Raw genomic sequence first — 21719 nt, forward strand, 5'->3', positions numbered from 1 at the left:
GATTGGCTCCCGGGCTCAGCCCCAGCTGCTTGATTGGTCTGCCCTGCGGGTCCTGTCGGCTCCGAGTGGTCAGACCCGACGGGTGGGCAGCGCTGCGTCCGCCTCGCCTGCCGAGGCCGCGCCTGCGCCTGTGCTGGTGGCTGTGCCCTCACCCGCCAGCGGGTGGGCGGGGGCCGAGGCCGGCATGGCGGCGCCGCGTCCCTGCGCGGAGGGCCCCTGCTGCTCCCACCCCAGCTCGGCGCCCGGCGTGCAGCAGACGCTGGACGAGATGGACTTCGAAAGGGGTGAGGAGGGCGCACGACCCTACTGGCCCGGGGCCTTCCGGCCTCACCAGGCCCGCGGGGCAAAGGAGGTGGCCGCGAACTCGGGCCACGGGTGGAAGGCAACTGGGGGACTGGTCGGAGTCTGGGCAGGACGTGGGATCCCCGCTTACACGTAGTGAGAGCCCGCCAGTCACTACGGAGCGAGTTCAGCATTAGAAACACCGGCTCGCTTACAGGTCTATAAACAGGCATTGGCTTCAGTAACTTTCCCCCGTGGACGGTGGGGCCCGGATCCTCAACTGGTGTGACCCTGGGAGACCCAGGCCTGCTTCTGGGCCTGAGATGGGCCAGGCAGCAGAGTCTGCAACTGGGTTATTGCACCCTCCCCGAGGGGATGGAGCTTCAGACTAGGGGGGCTGCCCCTTGCAAAATATGTGTTGGGGACCGAAGGCATCAGAGATGGCCTTGAGGCAGGTGATGTCATTCCTCCCTGTGGGCCCTGCAGGGTAAGTCTTTTGCCCCAGACTATATGGAAATTTTGTCACCAGTAAGGAATAGTGTGAGGTTCTTGGGAACCAGTGTATCATCTCAGATCAGAGGCAGCCTATGCAGTAATAACCCTATAGTCATTTGTTAGGTAGATGCTACTGTTTTACAGACATTCCCATCTCTTACTGTTAAGTGGCTGTTGCACCTGCCTTGTTCCCTCCATCTCTTTATTTGGAGAGGGGTGGTTTAGAACAACAGTAACTTAAAAAAATTTTTTATTATATTTATGGTTGTACAGCCACCATCACAACCTAATTTCACTACATTTCCATCCCAAACCCCCAGTCCACCCCTTCCTGGCTCCCTCTGGTAGCAGTAAGTTTTTCAAAGTCTGTGAGTCTGTTTCTGTTGCAATTAAGTTCATTTGTTTCCTTTTTCTTAGACTTCACATATAAGTGATAGCATATGATGTTTGTCTTTTGCCCTCTGACTAACTTCATTTAGCACGGTAATTTCTAGATCCATCCATGTTGCTGCAGATAACATTATTTCATTCTTTTTTTTTTTGGCCCTTTCTAGGGCCGCTCTTGCAGCATATGGAGGTTCCCAGTCTAGGGGTCCAGTCAGAGCTGTAGCCGCCGGCCTACACCAGAGCCACAGCAACGCCAGATCCGAGCCACGTCTGTTACCTACACCACAGCTCATGGCAACGCCGGATAGTTAACCCCCTGAACAAGGCCAGGGATTGAACCGGCAACCTCATGGTTCCTAGTTGGATTCGTTAACCACTGCACCACAATGGGAACTCCATTATTTCATTTTTTTTTTTTTAGCTATTTCTTGGGCCGCTCCCACAGCATATGGAGGTTCCCAGGCTAGGGGTCGAATTGGAGCTGTAGCCACCGGCCTACGCCAGAGCCACAGCAACGCGGGATCCGAGCCGTGTCTGCAACCTACACCACAGCTCACGGCAACGCCGGATCCTTAACCCACTGAGCAAGGGCAGGGATCGAACCCGCAACCTCATGGTTCCTAGTCGGATTCGTTAACCACTGCGCCACGACGGGAACTCCTATTTCATTCTTTTTTATGGCTAATATTCCATTGTATATATGTACCATGTCTTCTTATCCACTCCTCTCTTGGTGAACATTTAGGTTGCTTCCATTGTCTTGGCTATTGTAAATAGTGCTGCAATGAATATTGGGCTACATGTATCTTTTTAAGTCATGGTTTTCTTGAGATCAATGCCCAGAAGTGGGATTGCTGGATCATGTGGTAATTCTTTGTTTTTTTGTCTTTTTAGGGCCACACCTGCGGCATATGGAGGTTCCCAGGCTAGGGGTCTCATCAGAGCCACAGCTGCTGGCCTATGCCACAGCCACAGCAATGCCAGATCCGAGCCGCACCTGTGACCTACACCCTAGCTCACAGCAATGCTGGATTCTTAACCCACTGAGCGAGGCCGGGGATCAGACCCTCAAACTCATGGTTCCTAGTCGGATTCGTTTCCGCTGTGCCACAATGGGAACTCCCGTAGTAGTTTTGATTTGCATTTCTTTAATAATTAGTGATGCAGAACCACAATAACATTTATTTGGCTGATCAGTTGCAGTTTGGTCAGGGCCTCGCTGGGCTGGCTCATTCCTTCTCTACATGGTAGCAGCTGGGGCGACTTTGCTCCGTGGATTGCTGTTGGCTGTTCTCCACGTGGGCAAGTTCATTGTGCTGCTTAGTCTTCCTCCCAGCATTGCAGCTTCAGTCTGAGAGCACATGTTCCAAGAAACAGGAGAGGTAGCTGCCAGTCTCTGATAGCCTGAGCCCATACCTAGAAAGCATCATTGATGCTGTGTTCCATTAAGCAATGGTGAGTTTGTTCAAACTCCAGGGAAAGGGTTTACACCCACTTCTTTAAGGAAGGAATGGCACATAATTTAACAATCTTTAATTTACCTCCTGGAGGTAAATGGAGGGAATGGTCACAAAAGAACTGTTTGAGGAATTGACATTGAGGTTGAGACCTGATGGGGAAAGGCTCATTTAGCATTCACTCACCAATAGTTATTGAATACCTCCCTCCACCTCATGTGCTATCCTCTGAGCTACTGATGTGGTCCCCTCTTGGCCTTCTGGCATTCACCCTCGCCCTCTTACAATGTTTTCTCCTCTCCACACAAAAGCCAGAGTGACCACCTCAGAGTGACATCCTATAATGCATAGCTCCCCATGACAAAGTGTTATCTGGTCCAAAGCGTCGGTCATACCCTGTTGAGAAAGAAACCTTGCCAAGGGAATTCCTATTGTAGCACTGCAGAAACTAATCTGGCTGGTATCCATGAGGATGTGGGTTTGATACCTGGCCTTGATCAGTGGGTTAAGGAACCGGCATCGCCGTGAGCTGTGGTGTATAGGTTGTAGACACAGCTCGGATCCCGTGTTGCTGTGGCATTGGCTGGCAGCTGTAGCTCCGATTTGACCGCTACCCTGGGAACCTCCATATGCCGTGGGTTCAGCCCTAAAAAGCAAAAATAATATAAAATTCTAGGGGAGTTCCCGTCATGGCGCAGTGGTTAACGAATCTGACTAGGAACCATGAGGTTGCGGGTTCGATCCCTAGCCTTGCTCAGTGGGTTAAGGATCCGGGATTGTTGTGAGCTGTGGTATGGGTTGCAGACGAGGCTTGGATCCCACATTGCTATGGCTCTGGCATGGGCCGGCAGCTACAGCTCCGATTAGACCGCTAGCTTGGGAACCTCCATATAACGCGGGAACCAGCCCTAGAAAAGGCAAAAAGACACACACACAAAAAAAGAAAAAATTCTAGGTTGACATTTATTTCCACCCCCCCACAATCCTTTGGCAATATTATTTCTTTATCTTCTTGTTTCTGCTACTGATGTTAAGAATTCTGCTGATTATCTGATTGGTATTTTTTAATGGGTGATAATCTTTTCTTTTTGATAATTTTTTTAAAATTACTTAATGAATTGTATTACATTTACAGGTGTACAACAATCATCACAACCAAATTTTATAGCATTTCCATCCCAAACCCTCAGTGCATCCCCCCCACACCCCAACCTGTCTCATTCGGAAACCATAAGTTTTTCAAAGTCTGTGAGTCAGTATCTGTTCTGCAAAGAAGTTCATTGTGTTCTTTTTTTAGATTCCACATGTAAATGATAGCATATGATGTTGGTGTCTCACTGTCTGACTGACTTGACTTAGCATGATAATTTCTGGGTCCATCCATGTTGCTGCAAATGCCATTATTTCTTTCCTTTTAGTGGCTGAGTAATATTCCATTGTGCATATGTACCACATCTTCTTTATCTACTCCTCTGTCGATGGGCATTTAGGTTGTTTCCATGTCTTGGCTCTCATATATAGTGCTGCAATGAACATTGGAGTACATGTGTCTTTTTGAGTCATGGTTTTCTCTGGATAGATGACCAGGAGTGGGATTGCTTGATCAAATGGTAATTCTATTTTTAGTTTTCTGAGGAATCTCCACACTGTTCTCCATAGTAGTTGCACCAATTTACATTCCCACCAATAGTGTAATAGGGTTCCTTTTTTTCTGCACCCACTCCAGCACTTATTGTTTGTAGACTTTTGGATGATGGCCATTCTGGCTGGTGTAAGGTGGTTCTTTTTGGTAATTTTTTTTTTTGTCTTTTGTCTTTTTTGTTATTGTTGTTGCTATTTCTTGGGCCGCTCCCGCGGCATATGAAGGTTCCCAGGCTAGGGGTTGAATCGGAGCTGTAGCCACTGGCCTACGCCAGAGCCACAGCAACGCGGGATCCGAGCCGCGTCTGCAACCTACACCACAGCTCACGGCAACGCTGGATCGTTAACCCACTGAGCAAGGGCAGGGACTGAACCCGCAACCTCATGGTTCCTAGTCGGATTCGTTAACCACTGCACCACTACGGGAACTCCCTTTTTGGTAATTTTTTAATGTTCTCTTTATTCTTGATGTTGTGTCATTTCACTATGCTAGTTTTTTTTGTTTGTTTTAATGGCAGCACCTGCAGCATAGGCAGTCCCCAGGCCAAGAATTGAATCCAAACTGCAGCTGCAGCAATGCCAGATTCTTTAACCCACTGCCAGGAATCAAACCCACACCTCTGCAGTGACCCAGGCCACTGCAGTCAGATTCTTAACCCACTGTGCCATGGTGGAAACTCTCACTAGATTTGTTTTTAATCAATCCTTCTTGAGACTTAATGTGGTTTTTCATCTGAGAACTCATGCTCCTCTAAATTTCAGAATAATTCTCAGATATTATCTCTTCAAACACTGCTTCTCTCCCATTCTTTTTTTTTTAATTTTTAATTTTATTTATTTTTTCCACTGTACAGCATGGGGACCAAGTTACACTTACATGTATGCATTTTTTTTCCTCCCTTTGTTCTGTTGCGATATAAGTATCTAGACATAGTTCTCAATGCTGCACAGCAGGATCTCATTGTAAATCCATTCCAAGAGCAATAGTTTGCATCTGATAACCCCAAGCTCCCAATCCCTCCCTCTCCTTCCCTCTCCCCCTGGGGAAGCCACAAGTCTATTCTCCAAGTCTATGGTTTTCTTTTCTGTGGAAATGTTCATTTGTGCTATATATTGGATTCCAGTTATAAGTTATATCATATGGTATTTGTCTTTGTCTTTCTGACTTATTTCACTCAATATGAGAGTCTCTAGTTCCATCCTTTTTTTTTTTTTTTTTGCTTTTTAGGGCTACATCTGCAGCATATGGAAGTTACCAGACTAGGGTCAAATCAGAGCTGCTGCTGCCACCCTAGAGCACAGGCACAGCAACACCAGATCCAAGCCACATCTTTGACCTACACCATAGCTCATTGCAATGTCAGATCCTTAACCAACTGATTAAGGCCAGGAATCAAACCCACATCCTCATGGATACTCAGTTGGATTCCCTTCCACTGTGCCATAATGGGAACTCCCTGCTTCCCTCCGGTTCTGTATAGTTTCCTCTGTTTTTAAACCCCTATTGGTATGTTCTATTGTTCATATTTCTTCACCATTCTTAAAATTTTTTTTCTTTACCATTTTGTATGATTTTCCAAATCACTAATTCTCTGTTTGGCCACGGCTACTCTACTCTTCAATTTTCTGTTGTTTTGTTTTAGTGATTATACTTTTTTTTGTCTTTTGTCTTTTTAGGGCGCACTTGCAGCATACAGAGGTTCCTGGGCCAGGGGTCTAATCGGAGCTGTCGCCACCGGCCTACACCACAGCAACAACCGATCCGAGCTGCGTCTGTGGCCTACATACACCACAGTTCACAGCAACGCCAGATCCTTAACCCACTGAGCAAGGCCAGGGATCAAACCCACAACCTCATGGTTCCTAGTCGGATTTGTTTCCGCTGCACCACGACGGGAACTCCTCACTGATTCTACTTTTAATTTGACTTTTGTTTCAGTTCTGCCTGATTTTTTTCCCCCTAATGCTCTTTTGATTTGTGGATTCTGAACACACTAAACATTGATTTAAACTCTTTTTTTTTTTAGTTTTTAGTTTAGTTTTTTGGTTGTGCTGTGCAGAGGCTGATGTGGGATCTTAGTCCCAGACCAGGAATTGAACCCAAGCCGCAACAGTGAAAGCACTGAGTCCTAACCACTAGACCACCAGGGAACTCCCTTTTCAAGTCTTTTAGATTGTGCTGTTATGGCTGATTTTTCAAACCTGCAGTTTTCCAACTTGTATTTGCTGACTGTCTCAAATGGCAGTGCATTGCTTCTCGTTTTGCAACTTTTAATCTTTGAGCCTCCCGGGGGTTGGGGGAGGGGTCCCTCTTTGTAAGATATCCTCACACTTAACTTTGTTGGCTTGTGGAGGCATCCTTGCAATTTAAAAATTCACCTCTACCTGGCCCTTGTAAGGTTCACCTGTCTGGATTAGTTTTAGCGCCAGATTCAGATTATGACAGCTTCTAAGATTTGGGGGTTTGTTCCCCAAGGGTAATGTAGTTAGGAATAGCTCCCAAGGTGCTTAAGTCAGGGGATCTGATTTTTTTAGGTTTTTTCTGCCTTTGCTCTCTTCTCACACCTATTCAGATGGTGCCTTTTCTCATTTCCTTTAGGTTTCTGTTTAAATGTCATGTTTTCAAAGATTCTATACTTGACCACTGCTTATACCCTCTCTCTGCTTTGTTTTTCTTCACAGCACTTAGTGTTGCCTGACTTATATATGTATTTTTTTTTTCTTTATCTGTTTCCTTTAATTAGAAGGTAAGCTCCATGAGATCAAAATTTTGCGTGAGGGGGAGTCTTTCATTCTCGGCTGACCCCTGGTGCCCAGAACAGTGCGGGATCCATTGTAAGTGTTCAGCAAATTTTTGCTGAAGGAGTGAAGTGCCAGGCACTTGGTCCCCGCTGCTGTTCAGGGCAGGAGAATGGAGACTCTCCAGGCCCCCTTCATCTGTGATGGGGCACAGCCTGCCCCTGGCCTGTACACAGAGTCTCACTCTGCGCATTCCCCACCATGAACGCAGCTTGCCACTTTGCTCCAGACCCTACCCAGCATTCCAGCCAAAGCCCCTGAGATGTGTGTATGGGAGACTCTGGAGCTGCTCACCACTTTGGCTGTGGTTCTCACTTGGTGCTGGCACCTGGCAACGTCCTTTTCTTGCCTTTGACTGTGACTGTATGATGTATGTATGTACAGTCTAGTATATTGTATATATATAGTATATTGTATACACATACAGATTGTATATATGTATATTCAAGCATCGTAAACAGTACTTTAAACAACAATGGCGTGTGTGTGTTTGAAGTGGGAAGGAGGGTGACTGTGTTCGCCCAGTGTCCTGTCCTGGTTAGACAAGGCCCTGTATGTCTTGTTCACGGCGGTGTCACCAGCACGCAGGACAGTCCTTGGCACGGAGGAGGTGCTCAGTTATGTTTGTCAAGTGGACAAATTCCCACTTTGCAGATGAGAAAGCAGAGGTCAAGCAGCAAATGGAGCACCGAAAGCCCCCAGCCACCCGATGTTATTCAGGGCTTGAGTTATGTTTCTGCAGGAATCTGGTCGGCAGCCCTGAACGGGGACCTGGGCCGAGTGAAGTATTTAATCCAGAAGGCGGCAGATCCCAGTCAGCCTGACTCTGCTGGCTACACTGCTCTGGTGAGCTGCTAGGGGGCCCGGTGGAGGGGAGAAACCTCAGCGGGTGATGAGGCGGGGAGGTCTGCATTTCCCTTCTCCTGCCCCCTCTTCTCTCCCAGCAGGGTTTCCATGTGAACATCACGTGAACCTGGGTTTTAATTAGTGCAGTTGCCTCACATAAGTTATTTAGCTGCATTTTCATAATGGTCCTGTGAGTTAGGGATGGTTATTTCCCCCATTTTGCAGTTGCAGAAACTGATGCTGGGAATGAAGACACGTGCCCAGTCACCTGGTGGCCAATGGGGGTCACCAGTGCCCCTGACCCCACCTCTGTTCCCTGCAGCACTATGCCAGCCGCAATGGGCACTATGCTGTGTGCCAGTTCCTGCTGGAAAGCGGAGCCAAGTGTGATGCCCAGACCCGCGGTGGGGCCACCGCCCTGCACCGGGCCAGCTACTGCGGCCACACGGATATCGCCCGGCTCCTGCTTTCGCACGGCTGCAACCCCCAGCTGGTGGACGCCGATGGCATGACCAGTCTGCATAAGGTGCGTCCACCCCGCAAGCTCATGGGCTACAGCAGCTTGTCTTCTTTCCATCTCTATAAACGTTAGAACATGTTCACCGTAGAAGACATGGGGAGAACAGGAAAGCGTAATAGTAGGAAATGGACTACTTGCTGCTCACATGATAGGTGTTCACAGGCCCCTGGACAGATGTGCTGGGATCACTCAGAACCTGGAGCATTCTCGTAACGTCCTGGGAGTGCATATGTATGAGGAGTATGATTTGTCCCTGCCTGCCTCCCTGCCTTCCGCAAACATTGGCATTTTTTTTTTTTTTTTTGGCCAGAGACAATTTGAAATTCATCTCACAGCTGCTGACAACACACCATTGCCTGAGGCAATAAAATTAAGAGGCCCCATCTGTACTCATGGAGATAATATTTATGCTAAATAAAGATTTAGGTTCAGGAGTTCCTGTTGTAGCTCATGGGTTAAGAACCTGACATGGTGTCCATGAGGATGCAGGTTTGATCCCTGGCCTCACTCAGTGGGTTAAGGATCCGGCATTGCTGTGAGCTGTGGTGGAGGTCGCAGACATGGCTTGGATCCTGTGGCGTAGGCTGGCAGCTGCAGCTCTGATTCGACCCCTAGCCTGGGAACCTCCATATGCTGAGGGTACGACCTCAAAAAGAAAAGAAAAAAAAAAAGATTTAGATTAGGATTTGAACTGGTGTTTGGTCCTAATATTAATTTTGATATCTTTCAGAAGCCCTGAAGCCCATCCATCCATCTTTTGGCGGGAGTAGGGATAGAAGGATACCTCATAGGTAGTGAGAGTTTGGACTTTAAGGTCAGACAGGCTTAGAATTCCCCAGGCTGCTGCACTGGCTCTGTGACCTTCGGTGAGTTACTCAACTTTTATAAGCCCCAGTTTCTTTATCTATAAAATGGGAACAGTTGGAGTTCCCTTGTGGCATAGGGGTTAAGGATCTGGTGTCACTGTGTGGCTCTGGTCACTGCTGTGATGTGGCTGTGGCCAAAAGGGGGGGATAGTGATGGTCCCTAGCTCTGCTGGTTACTATGAAAGGTAAATAAGATAATCTCTGTAAATCAGCTAACTCTGCTCTTTTTTTTGTCTTTTCTAGGACTGCACCAGTGGCATATGGAGGTTTCCAGGCTAGGGGTTGAATTGGAGCTGTAGCCGCCGGCCTATGCCAGAGCCACAGCACTGCGGGATCCGAGCCGCATCTGCAACCTATACCACAGCTCAAAGCAACACTGGATCCTTAACCCACTGAGTGAGGCCGGGGATCAAACCCGCAACCTCATGGTTCTTAGTCGGATTCATTAACCACTGAGCCACAACGGGAATGCCCACTCTGCTCTTTTTCTGAGGATGTAGGCTGGGATCCAGATTGGGATCCTTCAGCTCAGAGGGGAAGAGCAGGAGCCCAGGAACCCGGGCCTCTTGTTCTCTGCTCATCTGACAGTTCCCAGAGGGCAGGGGCCATGTCTGATGTGTCTCATGCCCCCGGCACCCAGCACACTGCAGACAATGGGAATGTTTGTTTGTAAAGATGCTGGACATCCAAGATTCTGTACTTTTTTCTTTTTTTGTGGTTGCACCTGCATCATATGGAGGTTCCCAGGCTAGGGGTTGAATCAGAGCTGTAACTGCTGGCCTACATCACAATCACAGCAATGCAGGATCTGAGCTGTGTCTGTGACCTACACCTTGCAGCTCACGGCAGTGGGGGATCCTTAACCCACTGAACAGGGCCAGGGATGGAACCTGACTCCTCGTGGATACTAGCTGGGTTTTTAACCCACCGAGCCACAATGGGAACTCCTATACTTCTTTTTATTTTATGTTAATTTATAATGATTTTTATTTTTTCCATTTTAGCTGACTTACAGTATTCTTTCAATTTTCTGCTGCACAGCAAGGTGACCCAGTCATACATACATGTATACATTCTTTTTTCTCACATTATCATGCTCTGTCAAAAAATATGGACTGCTTCATGAATTTGCCTGTCATACTTGCACAGGGGCCATGCTAATATTCTCTGTACCGTTCCAGTTCTAGTATATGTGCTACTGAAGCAAGCACCTGTACTTCTTTTTTTTTCTTTTTTTTCTTTTTTTGCCATTTCTAGGGCCGCTCTTGTGGCATATGGAGGTTCCCAGGCTAGGGGTCTAATCCAAGCTGTAGCCACTGGCCTACATCAGAGCCACAGCAATGCAGGATCTGAGCCGCATCTGCAAACTACACTACAGCTCATGGCAGCGCCGGATCCTTAACCCACTGAGCAAGGCCAGGGATCGAACCCACAACCTCATGGTTCCTAGTTGGATTCGTTAACCACTGAGCCACGACAGGAACTCCTGTACTTCTTTTTTTTTTTCATTTTTTTTTATTACTCAAATGAATTTATCACATCTGTAGTTATATAATGATCATAACAATCTGATTTCACAGGATTTCCATATCACAGCCCAAGCACATCCCCCCACCCCCCCAAACTGTCTCCTCTGGAGACCATAAGTTTTTCAATGTCTGTGAGTCAGCATCTGTTCTGCAAAGAAGTTCTGTCTGTCCTTGTTTCAGATTCCACATGTCAGTGAAAGCATTTGATGTTTGTGTCTCATTGTATGGCTGACTTTACTTAGCATGATAGTTTCTAGGTCCATCCATGCTGCTAAAAATGCTGGTATTTTGTTCTTTTTGATGGCTGAGTAATATTCCACTGTGTATATGTACCACATCTTCTTTATCTACTCCTCTGTCGATGGACATTTAGGTTGTTTCCATGTTTTGGCTGTTTGTAAATAGTGCTGCAATGAACACTGGAGTATATGTGTCTTTGCGAGTCGTGGTTTTCTCTGGATAGATGCCCAGGAGTGGGATTGCTGGATCAAATGGTAGTTCTATGTTTAGTTTTCTGAGGAATCTCCATACTGCTTTCCACAGTGGTTGCACCAATTTACAATCCCACCAACAGTGTACTAGGGTTCCTTTTTCTCCACCCCCTCTCCAGCACTTATTGTTTGTAGACTTTTGGATGATGGCCATTCTGGCTGGTGTAAGGTGGTACCTCATCGTGGTTTTGATTTGCTTTTCTCTAATAATGAGTGACGCTGAACATCTTTTCATGTGTTTCTCGGCCATCTCTGTACTTCTTTTTAATATGCAGCCTTGAGCAGGGAAGCATGGCCACTGAGCCAAGGACACAGGAAGGAAAGAGCGGGTGGACTGGCAGAGTGGCACCTGGGTGTCCCGCCATCCTGCACACTGGGATTTGGTGGGAGTTGGGGAAAATCTGCTCAGACTGCCAGCACCTCCATTTCCATGGGACCTTTTTGGGTGCCAAAAGAGCCCCAAAAAGAAGTGGAACACAAAGGAACAGGGCCTGGGGGAGCGGCTTCTGACTGGGGCCTCTCTCCACAGGCTGCTGAGCAGGGGCACGTGGACATCTGCTCCCTCCTGCTGCAGCACAGCCCAGCCCTGAAGGCTATCCGGGACCGGAAGGCACGGCTGGCTTGTGACCTGCTGCCCCACAACAGTGACCTGCGGGACCTGCTGGCCGGCTGAGTGGCCCCCTCCTGTCTCAGGCTGCGTGCAGACGGCACAGACTAGCTCTCCAGGCCCCCTCTCAGTTACTGCAGGGTGGGAAGCTGAGGCCAGGAGGCCCAGGGAGAGCCCCGTCCTGGCCGCTGTGGAATCGGGGGGAGCAGCTGCACGGGGCTGCCGGGCCCCAGCCTGGACAGACGACCTCACGCTAAATGAGGTCACGTGGAAACGCCTACCCAGTGGGAAAAAATAAAGTTATATCCTTACCTCACCCTGTGCACAGAAGTACATTTCGAGTAGTTTAAAGACCTAAATGTAAAAACACAAAACTGTGCAAATGAAAAGCTGCTTTCTAGCCAAGAGACCTCGTACAAGTCACCCTACCCGTCTGTCCCTGGCCCTCGTGTCTCTGTAGCGTGTCTGTCGCGGCTGGTGCCTCGGGGTCCATGTGGGGTTAGACGAGTGCACATACGGGGGGCACTGGGGGCACCTGGTGCTTTGCAGGCAGTGTGTGGTCTCCCACGCCCCCCAGACCGGCCCGACACTTGTGTATACACCATAATATTAATTTTTACCATCTGATAGACTAAAAAGTGTTACTGTTTTGTTTTATTTTGTGTTAATGACCAGTAAGTTTGAACACCTGTCTGCTGTGAACTTCCTGTCCATATCCTTTACTCATCTAAAATTCTATTTTTTTTTTTTTTTGACTCATAGGCATTGTTTATGTGTTCTAGATATGGATCATTTGTTGTTTTTTCTTGTTAGGCCATGCCCACAGCACATGGAAGTTCCTGGGCCAGGGACCGAATCTGCTGCAACACACTGGGAATGCCCCTTTGTTTTACATATAAATTTTTTCTTTTTTCTCCCATGCTGTCCCTTGTCTTAACTGTGTTTGTTGTTCTCTGTCCATGGAAATTGGAAGAGCTCCGGTGGATAGCAGTTTGGCAGTATCTGTTAAAACTTAGGTGAGCAAGGCCAAAGAAATATTCATCCATGTGGACAAAGCTGTGTGTTTACAGAAACATTTACAAAGATGTGCACTTGAGCATGCATGGGGAGTGATATGAGAAAAAAAGAGGGGAACCCCCCTGAGTGTTCCCACTGGTGGGCTAGTGCGGTTCTGGCACATGTGGGTGCAGATATACTGACGTGGAGAGTGGCAAGTGTGACCACACTGCTCTGTCGGTAGACAGATCTGGGCATACACAACACAGGAAGAGCATTGGGTGGTAGGCACTAAACTGCCCACGGTTTCCCTGGGCTCTGTGGTGAGCGTGCTTAGCCAAGTGGTTCCTGAGCTTGATTTGCTGTTTGGGGGATTTTTTGTTTTCTTTTTAGGGCTGTGCCCACAGCATTTGGAAGTTTCCAGGCCAGGGACTGAATCAGAGCTGCAACTGCCAGCCTACATCAAAAACACAGCCACGCCAGATCCAAGCCACATCTGCAGCCTACACCACAGCTTGTGGCAATGCCGGATCTTTAACCCACTGAGTGAGGCCAGGGATCGAACCCACATCTTCATAGATACTAGTTGGGTTCATAACTTGCTGAGCCACAATGGGAACTCCAATTTTTTTTTTCTTGATAAGTAATAGCAGTAGTAAGTTAATACAGTGAGCTCCGTGTGAATACCAATAGTTTCTGCTGAGAATTTCAGGTGCAGTCTGCTGGAGCCCTCGCCCTCAGATGTTGCTGGAGGGGAGTCTTAGAGTTGGTGGCTGGCGGTGGGGGCCAAAGCTGAAGTCCTGCCTTCTCCTGTCTATATCCCCTCACTCTCCTCCAGGTAATTCTCCCTCGTCACAACCACAAGTCACCTTCAAAAGAAAGGTGGACCATAAGCTTGGGCTCCTCATGTCTCAAAACTTGGAAGCACTGAGAAGCCAGCTGGGGGTGGGGCCTCGGTCTGCCTGTGACCTGCAGTTCTCCTGCTCGGCCTGGATGCCTCTGCTCATGTTTCTCCGATTCTGGAGTCTTACTCACTAGCTATCAGATTTCCTTGAAACGTCAAGGCAGAGGTCAAGGCGCAGCCAAGGGGAGGCATGCTTGGTGTCCCGGGAAAATTAGGAAGTTTGACCTTGGCAGCTGGAGAGGGATTGCTCTGCGACTGGATTAATGGTTCATGTTCATAGTTGGACCTGGGGCGGATCTGAGCCTCACCTTCCTGGTGAGGGTCGTGCTGTGCCTGGCAGGTGTCCGTGGGGACCTGCATGTGGGCCGTCAAAGGCTCTTCAGGAGGCACAAGGTGCCGATGACAGGCCAAGCTTGGCTCCGAGTGGTGGCCTAGCTTAATGCTAAGGCCTTCAGAGTGATGGGGGACAAACCCACCAGGAGCAGCTGGGAGTGATCTGGGAACTGGCCAGGTGAGAAACAGCTCGATTTCTTCAAGTAGGTGCCAGCTGAGGCAGAGGTCAGCCTCCTGGGCCTGTGGTTTGGAGGTCTTCTTTAAGGATTCTGGTCCTTCTGCTAGGGCAGTCATGCTGGATCTTCCAAGGTCTCGGCAGACAGACCTCATACTTGACTGTGTTTTCAAGTGGGAGCTATTTCCCCTGAGCCTAGGCTGGTGGCCCAGCACCCAGGATGTGTGTTATTGGTTGAATTGCTTCTGAGTAGGTGCCTGGGGGCAGGTGGCACCGGTGCAGGATGGCAGATATCTGAGGATGCAACTGACTCAGCTCAAAACAGCTTTTTCCTGCCTACAGCAGGCTGCATGACCGCACTGGTATTTCGGTGGTGTTACAGAGCCACTGAGTTATCTGGCCAGGGCACAAGCCTCTACCCTTCCCCCGGAGATAGCTCTCTATAAAAGGGCCAAGCCTCTCAGCTCCTCTCACTGGGAGCATGGAGAGCGGGGGGACCATGGACTTGATCAGCATCCAGCAGTTGGTAAGGCCACAGGGCAGTGGTCTGGGTGCCCTGGACTGTCTCAGCAGAATGAGGAGCTCAGGCAGCTTTTTTCTTTAGCCTGTAGAGTGGGTTTTAGGAGTCAAGACCTGGTCTGTCTGCCGAGTCCTCATGTGAGGTGGTGAGGGGCTAGGGAGCAAGAGAGGGAAACAGTGAGAAAGATGCTGCGTCATGGTGGGCAAGGAAATCCTTGAGTTTAGTGGGTTTTGCCCTGGGCTGTGATGGCCAAAGAGAAACACAAAGTGGCAGGTCACCCTAGAAGACACACGTGTGGCTGGGGTGTTTAGCTCAATTGCACTGATGGTCCAGAGGGTCTGGCCGCCTTGGCTGGGGGCAGGGAGAAGGTGCCCTGGGCAGTGAAACAGGAATAGCAGTGGCACTTTGGGATGTCTGCTGTGGGGAGGTGGGGTGTAGAGGGTGGTGAGGCTGATGGCCACAGCCAGGGCAGCCTCAGCAGCCTCTTGCTGGGAGGCGGGCTGCAGGGCCTGAGTGGTTTCATGTTGCCTGGGTTTGCTTTTCAAAGCCCAAGGCTCTGCCATCCTGTCATTCCAACTTTTTCTCTCCCCTCAACACGCTTATTCCTCGATGCTCCCCAGCTCCTGAGTCCCGGGCCTGGGGGCCGGGAAGGAAAAGACAGGAAGAATGTATAGCAGGTTCTGCCCTAGGCACTAGTCCCTGGACGTCACAGCTCCAAGGGGTAAATGCTGGCTTCACCCCATTTTACTGTGAAGAAACAGAGCTTCATGAGGAGCCAAGATTTGAACCCAGGAATCTTACCCAGAAGGCATCTCCTCTGTCCCTCTGGGCTTGGGGTCAGGTGGCAGTGTGGCGTGATCTGGTAGGAATGTAAGGACAACAACTCAGGAGGGCAGCCGTGTCAACCACCCCGGGCTCACCTGGACATAGCCCAACAGTATAAATAGATGCAGTGTCAGGCCCCCTGCTGCTGGTTTCTGCTGACAGTATAGGGCAGGCCGCAGGCGACACCGCAGGCCATGAGCCAGCGATAGCCATGGGTGTCAGGAGCAGCCCGTGCTTAGACTGCCCGTGAGCTTTGACAGGGGTCAGGCCAGCTCTCAAATCACTCCCCACCCCCTGCCCTGTACAACACAGCCATGTTTTCTAACGCCTCCTCTTAATTTTTCTGATCCTTTATCCTTGTCCTGTCCTGTAGGTAAGTGGAGAGAGAGGTGAAAGGAAAGAACTGGGACGTGGACATAAAGTTCCTGATCCTGGAGGTGGGCCTTGCACCTGGAGGCTGGGGCCCCAGGAGGCTGAGGCCCAGGAGAGGCGGAAACTGGAGGAAGAGAAGAGGAGCAGAGTGAGTGACCGGGTGGCTGGCCGTGAGCAGGGCCCCACAGCTTGAGTGCTGCGCTTCTTTTGTGGGCAGGGAGGATGGGGTTAGAACAGCCGGAGGCTGCCCCAGGGCTCCTGCGGCCAGCAGCTAATGGCTGGCATGGCCCTGTTTCCACCCCCTTTCTGCTCCAGCTTGAAAGATTTAACAGTTCCAGAATTAACTTGGAGAACCTGGCTGACTTGGAAAAGTTGGTTCAAAGACGGAGAGAAAAGCGACTAAAACGCAGAGTCCCCCCCGGGGCACCTGAGCCTGAGGTCAAGGTGAGAGAGAAGGTGGGGTGAGTGGGGACAGGGGTGGGCCCACACCAGGGCTGGAGCCCGAGAGCAGGAGCCCCCTGCCACTACGGCTGCCCAGCTGGCCCCTGGAGCCCCCCAACCCCTGCTAGTTTGCCTGGGCTGCTGCCAGAACAAAGTGCTGCAAACCAGGGGCTTAAAAAGCAGCTGTTTTTTGTCTCATAGGAACATTATGTCTTGGAGGCTGGAAGTCTGAGACCAAGGTGTTGGCAGGGCTGGTTCCTTCTGAGACTCTGGGGGGAAATCTGTCCAGGCCGGTGGCTGTCTTTGCTGTTTCTTGGCTTGTGGCCACATCACCCCAGTCTCTGAGTTCACGTGGCCTTCTACCCATGTGAACACCTCTGGTCCCTTTTCGTAAGGACACCAGCCATACTGGACTGGGGCCCACCTAACTCCAGTATGACCTCATCTTAACCAATTACAGATATAGTGACCCTATTTCGAAATAAGGTCCCCTTCTGAGGTACTGGGATTATTAGGACTTTGACATAGAAACCTGCAGGGGGCACAACCTGACACCCCGTCATGCCAATTTAGTCAGAGTCTTCTTTTCTGTCTTTTTAGGGCTGCACCCATGGCATACAGAGGTTCCCAGGCCAGGGGTCGAATCGGAGCTGTAGCCGCCAGCCTATGCCACAGCCACAGCAACGTAAGATCCGGGCCATGTCTGCAACCTACACCACAGCTCACAGCAATGCTGGATCCTTAACCTGCTGAGCGAGGCCAGGGATCGAACCCACATCCTCATGGATACTAGTTGGGTTCTTAACCCACTGAGCCACAACAGGAACTCCTAGTCAGAATCTTCTGGGAGCAGGCTTTTTTTTGCTGATCGTCCCCAGCTCTTTGGAACTGCCTGGTTAGGCTGCTGAGGCTGTGTGGGCAGAGGCCTGGCATGTAGAGTGAGCCCATCTTGTCTTTCAACTTCCTTAGCCGCAGCCTGAAGCCCCGCTGGAGCCCGTGGACCTGGAGGTGTTCCTGAAGGCAGCTGCTGAGAACCAGGAGGCCCTGATTGACAAGTACCTGGCAGATGGAGGGGACCCCAATGCCCACGACCAGGTAGCGGGAGTAGGTGCAGGCAGGCGGCCTTCAGTGTGGTCTAGTCCGGGCCTAGGAAACTGCAGGGCTTTCTGGTTTTGGGGGCACAGATCCTGATGCCTCCTGAGTCAGGAAGGAGGGGCCCTCCATGTGGCAGGAGAGATAGCAGCTCTGTTCAGGGAACCTGGCACCAGGGACGGGATCCGGGCTGGACCCTCCAGAGGGTGATGTGCTCCCTGAGCCTAACCTCCTCCACCCCCCACTCCCCAGCTCCACCGCACAGCCCTGCACTGGGCCTGCCTGAAGGGTCACGGCCAGCTTGTGAATAAGCTTTTGGAGGCGGGGGCCACTGTGGACGCTCGGGACTTGGTGAGAACTGGGGAAGGCCCATGCCCATAGCAGACCCCCTGCCTGGCATTCCCGTGTCAGCTACTTTGGTGCTTTTGCTTTGCAGCTGGACAGGACCCCCGTGTTCTGGGCCTGCCGCCGAGGGCACCTAGACATCCTCAAGCAGCTGCTTAACCGAGGTGCCCGGGTCAATGCCCGGGACAAGGTGAGGGGCACACTTTGTGGGGCGGCCCATTAGGAAAGACAGGTGGAGAGTTCCTATTGTGGCTCAGTGGGTTAAGAATACCTGACTAGTATCCATGAGGTTGCAGGTTCGATCCCTGGCCTTGCTCAGTGGGTTAAGGATCTGATGTTGCCGTGAGCTGTAGTGTAGATCACAGACGCTGCTCAGATCCCAAGTTGCTGTGGCTGCAGCTCCAATTCGACCCTCAGCCTGGGAACTTCCAAAGTGCTGCGGGTGCAGCCCTAGAGACCAAAAAAAAAAAAAAAAAAAAAAAAATTAAAAGACGGCAAGGCCGGGGGGGAGTCTAGCAGGTAGCATTCAGCACTCACTGCTGTGGCCTGGGTTCTCTCCCTGCTCTGGGATCTGAGATCCCACATCAAACTGCCACATGCCACAGCCCCAAAAACAGGAGAAAAAAAAAAAAAAAGGCAGTCAGGTGGGTGTTCCCTGGAAGCCAGTGCTCTCCTGGGGAAGAGAGGCGCAGCTTTTGGGTGGCCTGACGTGCACTGGCTCCCTCAGATCTGGAGCACGCCCCTGCACGTGGCCGTGCGCACAGGTCACTGCGACTGCCTGGAGCACCTCATTGCCTGTGGAGCCCATATTGACGCGCAGGACAAGGTGGGCATCTGGTCATCCCGGTTTGGGGCCCCTCCCCCGGGGAGACCCATCTGCTGACCCGGCCCCCCCGGGTGCAGGGGTGTGGATGATGCCCCTTTTCTCGACAGGAAGGGGACACGGCTCTACATGAGGCCGTGCGGCACGGCCGCTACAAAGCCATGAAGGTGCTGCTGCTCTATGGAGCCAAGCTGGGTGTGCAGAATGGGGTGAGTGAGTGGGGCCGCAGGGGGTTGGCTCCTCGGGACAGCAAGGACTGACCTAGCATCCTTGTTCCAGGCTTCAGTGACCCCAGTGCAGCTGGCCAGGGACTGGCAGCGGGGCATCCAAGAAGCACTGCAGGCCCACATCGGGCACCCCCGTACCCGGTGCTGATGACAGGGACCTGCGGGTCACTCGGCCACATTCCATCCCCTTCACCTCCCACCCCTGTGCCACTCATGCATCTGGTCTCACCTGGGTGGTTCTCCCTCAGCCATGATTCCGTGCCCAGGGCTGCTTCATTGCCTCCAGGCAGCCCTTGCAGAACTGGGGGCAGCTCCGCACATGCTTGACAGGTAGAGAAGCAGGCCTCCCTGTTCCAGCCTCAGGGTGACTTGCTCCCTGCCAAGGTGTGAGCTGAGGGCTGACAAGGAGGACCCCGGGTGGGCAGGCAACGAAGTGGGTCCAGGGGAGGGGCTGTGGAGGCAGGTAGGGACCCGGGATGGAGCAGGAAGGGAACAAGTGTCGACTTCCCCCATGTCCACTGACTGGTCCTCAGTCTGGAGGCGACCAGACCCCTGCCCTCTGCAGGGCCCGCTTCCCGAGACGTGTGGTCCAGCACCTGGCCAGCAGCCAGTCCCAGCCCCGCAGCTACCCTTGGGCACAGGCTTCTCCAGGAACCTCCCTCCCTATCAGCAGCAACCCTGGTAGTGTCGAGAGTGGCTCTAGACTGTTGGCCTTGGGGCTCTGGAGTTGGGTCCGGCCATCTGGAGCCCTGGGGGGGCTACTCAACAGGTTTGAGCCCCCACTGCAGAAGGCCAGACCCAGCTGGGTTGCCTCAGAAGCCCCAAGGCTGATGAGCTGGAGCTAAGATTTAGGGAGAACTTGTGCCCGCTGCCCAGGGCTATAGCCAGGCCTGCCTGCTGTACTTTAGGTGGCCAGCTGGCGGCTCTCCTTGCAGGGAAGTGCCTGGGTGCTGGGGTTGCTTGTGGCCCACCCAACTTCTGGGGCGGTGGCCCGTAACCCTTCTCTGCCTCGGGCACTACTGCTACCCTGGCCCTAGAGTGTGCTTGGGCCTGGCCCCTGTGCCTGTGCTGCTCAACCCGCCTCAGGCAGGATGTGGGGCAGCGCTTACTCCCTTCCCCTCCCTGGCTGCCCGGTAGTGGACCGAGGACCCACCTGCGCACACACCCTCCCAAGGCTTCCTCCTCTCACCGTCCTTTCTGGGTCAACTGCACTGGCGCAGACTATTCTGCTGGCGGGGCGGGGTCCTCAAATGCCAGAAAGTCAGTCTGAGAAGAACTCTGCCCTAAAGAGAACCACAGGCTGGAGGGATGGGCTCCAAGACCAAGGTTAGCCTCCCTCACATAAGTTACCTGGGTCCATGTCCACTTTGCAGCAGTTACGTTACTCTAACTGGTGGCCTTCTCAGGCTAAGGTCAAGGCAGTTTTTTACTGTGAAAAATACAGCAGCTCCCAACAGGGGCCACATGCCTTCCCCTCACACGGGCAGTTCCTGCCCTGTAGTGACAGAGCCCCGGTCACCCAGACGCTGGGGCCACGGGAGAAATCAAGTCCATGGAGAAGACGACTTCCCATCTAGAAAATGGGGACACTTAAGTTCAAGAAAAAATTCCTTTTTATACCATCAGTATTTTGTTCATTAAAACTGGTTGACTGTCCACAGCCTGTCATCTGTTCTGGGCTGGAAGGGGCTGGGTCCTCAGGCACTGGGCCTCATCTTCCTCAGCAGCAACGCTCAAGCCTGATAACCATGCCAGCCTGACAGCAAGGTGCTGTTAGGCAGGCCCCCAAGGACAGGGCAGGGAGGCAGGGCAGTCCTTCTCCGCTTTGACAGCCTATTAGAATCAGGACAGGAGTTCCCATTGTGGCTCAGTGCGTTAAAAACCCAACTAGTATCCATGAGGAAGCAGGTTTGATCCCTGGACTCACTCTGGGTTATAAAGGATCTGGCATTACCATAAGCTGTGGTATAGGTCGCAGATTTGGCTTGAGCCTGGTGTTGCTGTGGCTGTGGTATAGGCCGGCAGCTGCAGCTCTGATTTGACCCCTAGCCTGGGAACTTCCATATACTGTGGGTGCAGCCCTAAAAAAAAAAAAATCCTTTGTTTTGGACCCAGGGATCAGCATGCAGATGACATGCTTGTCTGTGAAGGAAATCCTAAGGAATCTACAAATAAAACAAACCCCCCAAAACCAAAAAGCACCTAGAATAAGGGGTTTTCCAAGATCTCAGGATGCAAGATAAACATACAAAAACCTAATTTTACATACTTAGCAATGCTTCTGAATATAAAATTGAACACATGGTACCATTTATAATTGCCATAAAGAAAACCCACTTAGGTGTAAATCTAACAAAACATCTCAGGTCTTGTATGCCGAAAAGTACAAAACACTGATGAATGAAATCAGAGTTAAGTAACTGGAGACACAGCCACAACAATCAGACAAACAAAAGAAATAAAAGGTATCCAAACTGGAAGAGGTAAAATTGTCACTCTATGCAGATGACATGATACTATATACAGAAAACCCTAAGGACTCTACATAAAAATTACTCCAACCAATGAATTCAGCAAAGTAGCAAGATACAAGATTAACATTCAGAATCAGTTGTATTTCGGAGTCAGGATTAAGATGATGGAGTAAAAGGACTGGAGCTCACCTTCTGTCATAAAAGCAACAAAATTACAACCAACTGCTGAACAACCTTCAACCAAATAGACTGCAACTATCAATAAAGACATC

General features: G+C 50.8%; 2 protein-coding genes and 1 non-coding gene across 6 annotated transcripts; 2 read left to right on the forward strand and 1 right to left on the reverse strand.

Annotated features, from left to right (window-relative positions):
- The first annotated feature begins 114 nt into the window (after positions 1–114).
- Positions 115–12236, forward strand: ANKRD39 (ankyrin repeat domain 39). The gene is made up of 4 exons (XM_047781536.1): positions 115–284; positions 7804–7907; positions 8230–8433; positions 11843–12236. Exons 1-4 carry the CDS (start codon positions 185–187, stop codon positions 11984–11986), a joined length of 552 nt encoding a protein of 183 aa, XP_047637492.1. The 5' UTR covers positions 115–184; the 3' UTR covers positions 11987–12236.
- On the reverse strand, positions 10398–10504 carry LOC125128596 (U6 spliceosomal RNA). The gene has a single exon (XR_007135291.1). It is a non-coding gene; the product is annotated as a U6 spliceosomal RNA (small nuclear RNA).
- Positions 12237–14776: 2540 nt separating the features above from the next.
- ANKRD23 (ankyrin repeat domain 23) lies at positions 14777–20629 on the forward strand. Of its 4 annotated transcripts, XM_047781531.1 has the most exons (9): positions 14777–14854; positions 16047–16193; positions 16361–16489; positions 17456–17581; positions 17831–17929; positions 18015–18113; positions 18651–18749; positions 18857–18955; positions 19026–20629. In XM_047781531.1, the coding sequence occupies exons 1-9, from the start codon at positions 14810–14812 to the stop codon at positions 19119–19121; spliced, it is 939 nt and encodes a 312-aa protein (XP_047637487.1). In that variant the 5' UTR covers positions 14777–14809; the 3' UTR covers positions 19122–20629. The 4 variants fall into 4 exon arrangements, with proteins under 4 accessions (XP_047637487.1, XP_047637488.1, XP_047637489.1 ...); XM_047781532.1 differs by lacking the exon at positions 18651–18749; XM_047781533.1 differs by lacking the exon at positions 17831–17929.
- The last annotated feature ends 1090 nt before the right edge of the window (positions 20630–21719 follow it).

This window comes from Phacochoerus africanus, chromosome 5 (assembly GCF_016906955.1).
Source record: "Phacochoerus africanus isolate WHEZ1 chromosome 5, ROS_Pafr_v1, whole genome shotgun sequence".
Classification (NCBI taxonomy): domain Eukaryota; kingdom Metazoa; phylum Chordata; class Mammalia; order Artiodactyla; family Suidae; genus Phacochoerus; species Phacochoerus africanus.

Excerpts from the sequence above, each read along its gene's own strand:
- ANKRD39 (XM_047781536.1), top strand. The coding sequence starts at position 185 with ATGGCGGCGCCGCGTCCCTGCGCGGAGGGCCCCTGCTGCTCCCACCCC. Across the intron at positions 285-7,803 it reads CGAGATGGACTTCGAAAGGG|GAATCTGGTCGGCAGCCCTG; the intron begins GTGAGGAGGGCG and ends ATGTTTCTGCAG. Across the intron at positions 7,908-8,229 it reads CTGCTGGCTACACTGCTCTG|CACTATGCCAGCCGCAATGG; the intron begins GTGAGCTGCTAG and ends TGTTCCCTGCAG.
- ANKRD23 (XM_047781531.1), top strand. The coding sequence starts at position 14,810 with ATGGAGAGCGGGGGGACCATGGACTTGATCAGCATCCAGCAGTTG. Across the intron at positions 14,855-16,046 it reads TGATCAGCATCCAGCAGTTG|GTAAGTGGAGAGAGAGGTGA; the intron begins GTAAGGCCACAG and ends CCTGTCCTGTAG. Across the intron at positions 17,930-18,014 it reads CTGTGGACGCTCGGGACTTG|CTGGACAGGACCCCCGTGTT; the intron begins GTGAGAACTGGG and ends TTTGCTTTGCAG.